Here is a 12,500-nt window from a genome sequence, read left to right as displayed (position 1 = left end):
AACAATGAAGTAAATAATAAGGTAAAAAGTAATAAAATAAATAATATATAAATAATAATAGAGTAAAAAAATTAAATAAGATAAGTAAATAATATATAAATAATAATGAATTAACTAAATAATAAAGTAAATAAATTAATAAAAATTTATGAATATGAATAATAATAAAGTAAATAAATAATAAATTAAATAATGGAGTAAATTATAAATAAATAAAATAATTAATAAAATAAATAATATATACATAATAATAAAGTAAATAATAAAGTAGATATTAAATAAATAATAAAATAAATAATATATACATAATAAATTAAACAATAAAGTAAATATTAAATACATAATAAAATAAATAATACATACATAATGAATTAAATAATGTAAATATTAAATACATAATAAAATAAATGATATATAATGAATTAAATAATAAAGTAAATATTAAATATATAATAAAATAAATGATATATACATAATGAATTAAACAATAAAGTAAATATTACATACATAATAAAATAAATGATATATACATAATGAATAAAATGAAAAATAAAATAAAGACGGGGCGCCCTGCCCAGAAGCCCCGGCGGTGGGCATTGTTAATCTATAAACACCCACCCCACGTGTGCCCTATTCTGAATTTAATTTTATTATTATTATTTATTATTTACAACTTATTTATTATTATTTATTATTTACAACTTATTTATTCAATGTATCACGGCATTATTCTGACTTTAATTTTATCATTATTTATTATTTACAACTTATTCAATGTATCACGGCATTATTCTGACTTTAATTTTATTATTATTTATTATTTACAACTTATTTATTATTATTTATTATTTACAACTTATTTATTCAATGTATCACGGCATTATTCTGACTTTAATTTTATCATTATTATTTATTATTTACAACTTATTCAATGTATCGCAGCATTATTCTGACTTTAATTTTATTATTATTATTTATTATTTACAACTTATTTAGTATTATTTATTATTTACAACTTATTTATTCAATGTATCATGGCATTATTCTGACTTTAATTTTATTATTATTATTTATTATTTACAATTTATTCAATGTATCACGGCAATTTTATTATTATTATTATTATTATTTATTATTATTTACAATTTATTCAGTGTATCACGGCATTATTCTGACTTTAATTTTATTACTTTTATTATTTATTATTTACAACTTACTTATTTACTGGGGAATGAACTCAGGGCCATCCACCTCCGGGCCACACTCCCAGCTCTGTTTTTATTTTTATTTTGAATCAGGGTCTCGCTGGGTGGCAGGGGGCCTCGCCGAGTTGCCGGGGCTGGCTTTGAACCCGCGACCCTCCCGTCCGGGCCCCCTGCCCCAGGCAGTGGGATTGCAGGCGTGGTGGGGGCTCCAGTCTTTCTCTGCCTAAATATCAATTGCAGACGATACAGCCTAATAAGCACGTCCTGAAATGAACAAATGATGTAGTCTCAGAAGGAAGAAATGATACAAGAAGAAATACCCCGGCCGACTACGGTAGAGAGACCCGGAAGAGAAAATGTTAAAATCTAGTGTGATCCCCGCGCTCGGGAGGCAGAGACAGGAGGACCCCGGGGTGGAGGCCAGCCTCCGCCACTTACCAAAGAGACCGCCAGCAGTTTAGTGAGGCCCGGTTTCAAAAAATGAAATGAAATAAAATAAAAACACGCTGGAGGTGTAGCTCAGAGGTAGAAGAAAACGCCTGGGTCCAATCCCCAGTACTACAAAAAAACAAATAAATGAAAGAGAGAGAGAGAGAGAGAGAGAGGAGGGCGGGAAATCAATGAACTTACGCAATACAGATTTGAACATAAACCGGATTTATGGATTTATGGGTTAATGTGAAAATTTGTGCAACTAATTAAACTTAATGGATGCTTTGAAAACAGGCCTTAGAGTCCGAGCCAGAGACGTCAAATAATTAAACTTCCTCCTCCTCTTCTTCTCCTCCATCTCCTCCTCCTCCTCCTCCTCCTCCTCCTCCTCCTCCTCCTCCTCCTCTTCTTCTTCTTCTTCTTCTTCCACCAAATCAAACCCCCAAATTTCCCGGCTTGCAACTCCAAAGAGGTAATTCCGAATCTGGCCCCTTGAGTAACGTCAAGATGGTCAGCGTAGGGGACCCTCCTTGGTTTTAAAATAAAGATCAATCGCCCCTGGCGCCTTAGGGACAGATAGGGAGGTTCAGTACGCTGTGGGTTTTACAAGAGATTCAAGTATTCCAGCCTTCGGAATGCATCTGTAATATTTTTGCTGTATAGAAAAACAGAAAACCAGGAGTGTCGCTCAGTTGTAGAGAGCTCGGCCGGCAAACGCCAGACTCCTGGCTTTAATACCCTGCACGAGGCTCCCGATTTAATACGCAGCACAAGGATCCTAGTTTAATTCCCAGCATGAGGCCCCTGGTTTAATACCCAGCACAAGGATCCTAGTTTTAATACCCAGCACGAGGTTCCTAGTTTTAATACCCAGCTCAAGGCTCCTAGTTTTAATACCCAGCACGAGGCCCCTGGTTTAATACCCAGCATGAGGCTCCTAGTTTTAATACCCAGCACAAGGTTCCTACTTTTAATACCCAGCACGATGCCCCTGGTTTAATTCCCAGCACAAGGTTCCTAGTTTTAATACCCAGCACGAGGATCCTAGTTTTAATACCCAGCACAAGGATCCTAGTTGGTTTTTTTGGGTTTTTTTTTTTTTTTTTTTTTTGGTGGTACTGAGGTTCCTGGAAGCCCTTCTACCTCCGGGCTACATTCCCAGACCTCTTTTTACATTTTATATTTGGAAACAGGGTCTCCTAAGCCAGCGCACGCGGCTGGCTTCGAACCTGTGCGATCCTCCTGTCTCTGCCTCCCAAGCGCGGGGATTACAAGCGTGCGCCACCACGCCTGGCAAGGATCCTAGTTTTAATACCCAGCACGAGGCCCCTGGTTTAATACCCAGCACGAGGCCCCTGGTTTAATACCCAGCACGAGGCCCCTGGTTTAATTCCCAGCACAAGGTTCCTAGTTTTAATACCCAGCACGAGGCTCCTAGTTTTAATACCCAGCACAAGGATCCTAGTTTTAATACCCAGCACAAGGTTCCTAGTTTTAATACCCAGCACAAGGCTCCTGGTTTTAATACCCAGCACAAGGCTCCTAGTTTTAATTCCCAGCACGAGGCCCCTGGTTTAATACCCAGCACAACAATAGAAAGAAATAAAAGAAGGAAGAGAAAAGGAGGGGCAAATTTAACAATATGTAAGAGTGAAGTCTCATGATGTCTCTGCTCAAGTTGTGTTTTCTATTTTTATTTTATTTTATTTTATTTGGTGTTTAAGATGAAACCCAGGGTTCCATACACGCTAAGCAAAATCTCTACCATGGGCCACACTCTGTCCACCCCTCCCAGGCTCTCTAGTTGACTTTGGAAGTTAAGCTTTAAAAGAAGTTACCTGAACCCGGGCACAGGGGTACATTCCTGCCAGCCCGGCACTGGGGAGGCTGAGGGAGGAGGATCACAGCCACTTAGCAAAGAGACCTTCAGCCACCTAGTGAGACCCTGCTTCAAGAACTAAATAAAAAATTTAAAAAAGGAGCCGCGCATGTCACGGAAATGTAAAATGGCCCCTGGGTTCAGTCCCCGACCTGAAATGTCTTCTTCTTTCGCAGGGTTCTTGAGCACCGGAGACCAGGCAGCAAAGGGCAACTACGGGCTCCTGGACCAGATTCAGGCCTTGCGGTGGATCGAGGAGAACGTGGGCGCCTTCGGCGGCGACCCCAAGAGGGTCACCATCTTTGGCTCCGGGGCCGGGGCCTCCTGCGTCAGCCTGCTGACCCTGTCCCACTACTCGGAAGGTAAGGCGGCGGCGTCCCCAGGACACGAACGTGCAACAGAGTCACAGCCCCGTGCGTCTCGGGGACCTCACGGGAAACTTTAGCAGAAAAAAAAAAACCTCGTTTTAACTTTTTAATTTTTTTTCTTGGGGATTAAAGCTACATTTAATCCATTTTTTTTTTTTTTTTTTTTTTGCAAGAGGGTATCACAAAGGTGCTGAGGCTGGCCTCTAGGCCTGCAATCCTCCCATCTCAGCCACTGGGGTAACGGATAACTCATGGTCTCCCCCTCCCCAGTTTATTTTATTTTTTGTTTTTTTTGTGGGTCTGGGGATGGAACCCAGGGGCATTCGACCTCCAAGCTACACCCCCAGCCCTATTTATTTTTTATTTTTTAATTTATTTTATTTTATTTATTTTTTTTTGCAGTTCTGGGGATGGAACCCAGGGGCGTTGTACCTCCGAGCTATACCCCCAGCCCTATTTTTTATTCTTTATTTTGAAACAGGGTCTCACTGAGTTGCAGAGGGCCTCACTAAGTAGCTGAGGCTGGCCTCGAACCGCAATCCTTCCATCTCAGCCTCCCGAATGCTGGGATTACAAGCGTGTGCCACCACGCCCGGCTTAAATTTATTATTATTATTATTATTATTATTATTATTATTATTATTATTATTTTGTGGTACCAAGGTCATTCTACCTCTGAACTACACCCCCTGCCCTGTTTTTTATTCTTTATTTTGCAACCGGGTCTCACTGAGTTGCGGAGGGCCTCGCTAAGTAGCTGAGGCTGGCCTCGAACCGCGATCCTCCCGTCTCAGCCTCCCGAATGCTGGGATGACGAGCGTGCGCCACCACGCCCGGCTGAACAATTTTTAAAAATGCTTAGAAAAATTTTAAAGAAAACTTCTAATAAAGAGTAACCTCCGTGGTGGGCGCGGTGGCGCACGCTCATCATCCCAGCATTCGGGAGGCTGAGACGGGAGGATCGCGGTTCGCGGACAGCCTCAGCTACTTAGCGAGGCCCTCCGCAACTCAGTGAGACCCGGTTGCAAAATAAAGAATAAAAAATAGGGCTGGGGTCTAGCTCGGAGGTAGAATGCCCCCGGTTTCAACCCTCAGTCCCCCTGCGACTCTCTGGGTGCGTGTGCACATGCTTACGTGCGTGCGTACGTGTGTGCGTGCCGCTGGGTACAAAGGCTGGGCGCTCTATGGCCCAGCTGCACCCTCAGCCCTGCAGGAAGCAGAATATGTCCCCCCAGCGACTCTCCGGGAGTGTGCGTACACGCGGGCGTGCATATGCGTGTACATGCAGCTGGGTATAAAACCCAGCTCCTTCTTGCAAGCAGAGCAAGCTCTCTAACAACTGGCAGCACGCCGGTTCTTTAGAGGGCGGGAGATGTTCCTCCAGCAACTCTCTGGAAGCGTGCGTCAGTGTGTGCACGCGTGCGTGTGTGCATATGTGTGTACACGCAGCTGGGTGTAAAACTCAGAGACACCTTGCCTACTAAGCAAGCGCTCCACCCCCTGGCTGCATTTCAGCCCTGCAGGGAGCAGGACATGTTCCCCCGTCACTCTCTGGGAGTGTGCGTCAGTGTGTGCTCGCTTGCACGCGTGCATACGTGTGCACATGCGGCTGGGTAGAAAACCCAGCTCCTTCTTGCCAGCGCTCTGCCAAACCGGTTGCATGGCAGCCCTGCAGGGAGCGGGACATGTTCCCCTAGTGACTCTCTGGGAGTGTGTGTCAGTGTGTGCATGCCTGCGTGCGTGCATACGTGTGTGCACACGGCTGGGTATAAAACTCAGCTCTCTCTTGCCAGCTAGGCCAGCGCTCTACCAACAAAAAGCAGATAGGCCCTGAAGGGAGCAAGATATGTCCCCCAGTGACTCTCCAGAAGTGAACATCAGTGTGTGCATGTGTGCGTGCGTGCATATGTGTGTGCATACGGCTGGGTATAAAGCCCAGCTCTTTCTTGCCTTCTAAGCAAGCGCTCTACCTACTGGCTGCATTTCTGCCCTGCAGGGAGCCGGACATGTTCCCCCAGCGCCTCTGTGGAAGCGTGCATCAGTGTGTGTGTGTGTGCCTACGTGTGTGCATATGTGTGTGCATACAGCTGGGTATAAAATTCAGCTCTTTCTTCTGCGCTAGGACAGCGCTCTACCAAACTGGTTGCATGTCAGCCCTGCAGGGAGCAGGACATGTTCCTCCAGCGTCTCTCTGGGCGTGTGCATCAGTGCATGTGTGCCTGTGTGCGTGCAAACGTGTGTGCATACGGCTGGGTATAAAACTCAGCTCTCTCTTGCCAGCTAGGCCAGCGCTCTACTAACAAAAGCATATAGGCCCTGAAGGGAGTGAGATATGTCCCCTTAGTGACTCTCCGGAAGTGAACATCAGTGTGTGCATGTGTGTGTGCGTGCATATGTGTGTACATGCAGCTGGGTATAAAACCCAGCTCGTTTTTGCCAGCTAGGCCAGCGCTCTACCAACAAAATCAGATAGGCCCTGAAGGGAGCGAGATATGTCCCCCAGTGACTCGCTGGGCGTGTGCATCAGTGCGTACATGCCTGCGTGCGTGCATATGTGTGTGCACACAGCTGGGTATAAAGCCCAGCTCTTTCTTGCCTTCTGAGCAAGCGCTCTACCTACTGGCTGCATTTCTGCTCTGCAGGGAGCTGGACATGTTCCCCCAGCGCCTCTGTGGAAGCGTGCGTCAGTGTGTGTGTGCCTGCGTGTGTGCCTGTGTGCGTGCATACGTGTGTGCATACGGCTGGGTATAAAACTCAGCTCCTTCAGCCAGGCGTGGTGGCGCTCGCTCGTCATCCCCGCGCTCAAGAGGTGAAGACAGGAGGATGGCGCAGGTTTGAGGCCAGCCACCTGGCTTAGGAGACCCTGTTTCCAAATAAAAAATATAAAATAGGTCTGGGAGTGAAGCCCGGACGTAGAAGGGCTTCCAGGAAGCCCAGTGCCACCAAAAAAAAAAAAAAAGAAAAATTAAAATTGTGAACCATGTTGGATTTTTTTTCTTACCGTAGTTTATTTTTTTGGTCAAACCATGGTTATGCTATATTTTCCTAGTATGTACTTTATACATATTATATGTAATATATATATATGTGTTATGTATATATATATATGTATATATGTATATACTATGTGTATATATATTTTTTGTATATATAGTATATATATTACGTATATATCTGTATATCTGCACATATATTATGTATATAGAGTATATATATGACGTGTATATCTGTATATCTATATATATATTATGTGTATATATAGTATATATATGATGTATATATCTGTATATCTGTATATATTATGTATATATATAGTATATATATTACATATATATCTGTATATCAGTATATACATATTATGTATATATAGTATATATATTATGTATATATGTGTATATATATATTTGTATATATAGTATATATATTATGTATATATGTATATACGTATTTGTATATATAGTATATATATTATGTATATATGTATATATGTATATATTACATATATATCTGTATATACATATATATATATTATGTATATATAATATATATTATGTATATATCTGTATATCTGTATATATATCACGTATATATGTATATATAGTATATATTACATATATATCTGTATATCTGTATATATATCATGTATATATGTATATATAGTATATATTACGTATATATCTATATATCTGTATATATATCATGTATATATGTATATATAGTATATATTACGTATATATCTGTATATCTGTATATATATCATGTATATATGTATATATAGTATATATTACATATATATCTGTGTATATGTATATATATCATGTATATATGTATATAGTATATATTACATATATATCTGTGTATATGTATATATATCATGTATATATGTATATATAGTATATATAACGTACCTATCTGTATATCTGTATACATATCATGTATATATGTATATATAGTCTATATAACGTATATATCTGTATATGTATATTATGTATATACGTATATATATTATGTATACATATTGTTCATGCCGTGACCCAAATGATTGTTCACATTTGTTAAGAGGAAAGAAAGCAGCACACCCGCCTTCCCGCCTCCTGGAAGCTCTGATCCTGGATGTTTCCAGGACAGAATCCGTCCCCAGGTCGGTAATGACATTAATTTCTCCTCGGCGGCTTCAAACACTAATCTCCAGCCAGCCTCTGCACATTTCTGGTGGAAAATGGCCCCGAAATGTCCCTGGAAGCCGCCGGGCGGCGTCCAGTGGGTTCCGGCCCGAAGCACCCCAGGGCCCCAGCACCCAGGGGTGCTCGGCGCAGGCTCCGGCTCAGAGCCCTGCTCCTCCTCCTCCTCCGGTGCTGCCCAGGATTTACGAAAATGGCACCTGCCATTTCCAAATTAAAAACTTTTATATTTTATTTGGAAACAGGGTCGCACTGGGTCACCGAGGGCCTCGCTAAGTGGCCGAGGCTGGCCTCGAACCTGCCCTCCGTCAGCTCCTCCCTGCGGAACGGTCTCCTCACACCGCGGGCACGCTTAGACGGACGCAGCATCCTTGACCCTTACATATTTGAAAGATATTTTTCGCCATCTTTAAAGTTCCTCAGCAGATGAGACATTTCTGTCTTATTCATTGCTGTTGTTACTACCATCATCGTCGTCGTTGCTGTTATTGTCCCCCTCTCTCCGCAGGCCTGTTCCAGAAGGCCATCATCCAGAGCGGCACGGCGCTGTCCAGCTGGGCGGTCAACTACCAGCCGGCCAAGTACGCGCGCCTGCTGGCCGACCGCGTGGGCTGCAACATGCTGGACACGGCCGAGCTGGTGGACTGCCTGCGCGCGCGCGCGCACGGCGACCTGGTGCGGCCGGGCGTGGCTCCGGCCACCTACCACGTGGCCTTCGGGCCGGTCATCGACGGCGACGTGATCCCCGACGACCCGCAGATCCTCATGGAGCAGGGCGAGTTCCTCAACTACGACATCATGCTGGGCGTGAACCAGGGCGAGGGCCTGCGCTTCGTGGACGGGCTGGTGGACGGCGAGGACGGCGTGGCGGCCAGCGACTTCGACTTCTCCGTGTCCAGCTTCGTGGACAGCCTGTACGGCTACCCCGAGGGCAAGGACGCGCTGCGCGAGACCATCAAGTTCATGTACACCGACTGGGCGGACAAGGACAGCGCCGAGACGCGCCGCAAGACGCTGGTGGCCCTGTTCACTGACCACCAGTGGGTGGCCCCCGCCGTGGCCACGGCCGACCTGCACGCGCAGTACGGCTCGCCCACCTACTTCTACGCCTTCTACCACCACTGCCAGAGCGACATGAAGCCCGCCTGGGCCGACGCGGCGCACGGCGACGAGGTGCCCTACGTCTTCGGGGTGCCCATGCTCGGCCCCACCGAGCTCTTCTCCTGCAACTTCTCCAAGAACGACGTGATGCTCAGCGCCGTCGTCATGACCTACTGGACCAACTTCGCCAAGACCGGGTAGGCCGCGGGCACGGGGGGGGGGGGGGGGGGGGAGGGAGGGAGGGAGGGAGGGATGGATGATACATGGATACAGGGATGGATGGATACAGGGATGGAGGGATACAGGGATGGATGGATGGAGGGATGGAGGGGTGGATACATGGATGGATGGATGGATGGATGGATGAATGGATGGATACAGGGATGGATGGTAGGTAGGTGGATAGATGCATAGATATGTAGATAAATGGATGGATGGATAGATATATAGATGAATAGATAGATACATGGATGGATGGATGGATGGATGGATGGATGGATGGATGGATGGATACAGGGATGGATGGATGGATACAGGGATGGATGGATGGATGCATGGATGGATGGGTACATGGATGTGTACATGGATGGATGGATGGATGGGTACAGGGATGGATGGCAGGTAGGTGGATAGATGCATAGATATGTTGATAAATGGATGGATAGATACATAGATGAAAAGATAGGTGGATGGATAGATAGATATATGGGTGGATGGATGGATGGATGGATAGATAGATATATGGATGGATGGATGGATGGATGGACGGATACATGGATGGATGGATGGATACAGGAATGGATGGATGAATGGATGGATACATGGATGGATGGATGGGTACATGGATGGATAGATGGATGGATGGGTACATGGATGGATGATGAATGGATACATGGATGGATAGATGGATGGATGGGTACATGGATGGATGAATGGATGGATGATGGATAGATAGATGGATGGATACAGGGATGGGTGGGTAGGTAGGTGGATAGATGCATAGATATGTTGATAAATGGATGGATAGATACATAGATGAATAGATAGGTGGATGGATAGATAGATACATGGAAGGATGGATGGATGGATACATAGATGGCTGGATGATGGATGGATATATGGATGGATACATGGATGGATAGATAGATGGATACATGGATAGATGGATGGATGGATATAAGGATACATGGATGGGTGGATGGATGGATGGATGGATGGATGGATGGATGGATACATAGATGGATGGGTAGGTAGGTGGATAGATGCATAGATATGTAGATAAATGGATGGATAGATACATAGATGAATAGATAGATAGGTAGATGGATAGATAAATGGATGGATGGATACATGGATAAATGGATGGATGGATGGATGGATGGATGGATGGATGGATGGATGGATGGATGAAAACATGGGTGTATTGAAAGATACATGGACAGATGATATATGGATGGATGCATACATGGATGGATACATAGACATACATAGATACATGCATACATAGATACATAGAAAGATACATACATAAACAGATTCAGAGATACACAGAGGGATAGATAGATCATAGACAGATGGATACACAGACACACGGATAGATAGAGATATAGATAGAGACCTCGGTGGATAGAGAGATAGATACATACATCAGCACATAGCTACCTAGAGAGACACGTATATAGATACGTAAATACACAGATAAATAGATACAGGCAGACCGTCACCTAGATGCATCAGTACAGAAGCAGACGCACAGACAGACGATCGGACGGTGCGTCGTCCCGAGGCTCAGTAGCGCCTGGCGTGCGGCCCGTGGTGAGCTCCCCCTGGCGTTGCCCTCCTCCATGCAGGGTATCGAGGCTGGCGCTCTGCACCAGGGCCGTGGCCCTTCTCCTACTCTGGCCTGATTTTTGCTCTAGGCATCGCGTTTAGAATGCTTTTGTATTGCACAGGTGTGCGCGTACACACACACACACACACAGATACAACATATACAACACATCTGCTTCCCCCCCTCAGTAGCTGCAGGAATCTTTTTATAATTAGCTTTATATCCTAAGTGTTTTCAGTCAAGCACAGTTTCTATGAGAAGGATTCTGGTTTATTACCACCAGTGTTATGGTTCCCAGGATCCGCATGTACTTGACGGTTCCCTAGGAAGCTGAGTTTCCCCGCTGGCTACACCTTGCCTCATCTGACAGAGCATAAAACGACCCTGGAAAGGCAGCTTACAGCCTACGCATACGTAAACCCCAGGAGGCTTCTAGAGAAAGAGAAATGTGTACGCTTCTCTATACGTTTTGGTATACTTCACATATATGTACACTGCGTGGGTGGCATAAAGTATATATAGGGCACATTTACGTAGACGTATATAATATATATACGCGTACATGTATATCTACACTCTATATATTATATATGTTATATGCATCATGTCTACATCATATACGATGCACATATGCATTATGTTTACATTATATATGAAATGCAACATTATATGTGATGTATATGTAATGCAAATATATGTGTACATTGTAAGTGATGTGTGTGCTATATAATGCATGGCATATGCATTGCATGTAATACATAAGTGCATATCTATGTGCTATATACACGCATGTGTGTACATCACGGATATGTATGTGTTGTATATCTGTATGTCATATGCACATATATGTACATGTGTATATGTCTGATTTAGTCAGCATTCTCACTGCTATAATCCAAAATGACTGACCACACAGCGCAGGGAAGGAAGGCACATTCGCTCGTAGTTTTTGGAAATGTCAGAGTTTCCGCCCATGCCATGCCGGGTCTGTGGAGCTCAGGTCACGGTGGGGTGAAGGGGAGACGGGAGGGAGCCTGAGCACTCACAGAGGCCAGAAGCAGAGAGAGCAGCCCTACGTGGGAGGATCCCAGGGCCACGCCCCCAGCAACCGCTCCTTAGCAACCAAGCCCCGCCCAACATGGCTGCCACGCCCCCAGGAACCACTGCTTAGCAGCCAAGCCCCGCCTCCCACATGGCTCTCACTCCCCCAGTAATCATTCTTTAGCAACAAGCCCCGCCTCCAAAATGGCTGCCACGCCCCCAGCAACCGCTCCTTAGCAACCAAGCCCCGCCCAACATGGCTGCCACGCCCCCAGGAACCACTGCTTAGCAACCAAGCCCCGCCTCCCACATGGCTCTCACTCCCCCAGTAATCATTCTTTAGCAACAAGCCCCGCCTCCAAAATGGCTGCCACGCCCCCAGCAACCGCTCCTTAGCAACCAAGCCCCGCCCAACATGGCTGCCACGCCCCCAGGAACCACTGCTTAGCAACCAAGCCCCGC

At 44.8% G+C, this 12,500-nt stretch overlaps 1 protein-coding gene across 4 annotated transcripts in view; it reads left to right on the top strand.

The window, feature by feature from the left end:
* The window catches only part of NLGN4X (neuroligin 4 X-linked), a gene marked incomplete at both ends in the record, with an annotated part of 81,591 nt that overhangs the window by 57,813 nt on the left and 11,278 nt on the right, over positions 1–12,500 (top strand). For all 4 annotated transcript variants that reach the window (XM_080718557.1, XM_080718559.1, XM_080718558.1 and 1 more), the window contains 2 exons: positions 3,693–3,878; positions 8,574–9,363. In XM_080718557.1, the coding sequence (XP_080574683.1) occupies positions 3,693–3,878; positions 8,574–9,363 (976 nt within the window). The remainder of the gene's footprint in view (positions 1–3,692; positions 3,879–8,573; positions 9,364–12,500) is intronic.

This window comes from Muscardinus avellanarius (genome assembly GCF_963383645.1).
Source record: "Muscardinus avellanarius genome assembly, chromosome: X".
Classification (NCBI taxonomy): domain Eukaryota; kingdom Metazoa; phylum Chordata; class Mammalia; order Rodentia; family Gliridae; genus Muscardinus; species Muscardinus avellanarius.
The sequence above is the reverse complement of the archived record's forward strand: the minus strand, read 5'-3'. Positions and strand labels throughout refer to the sequence as shown.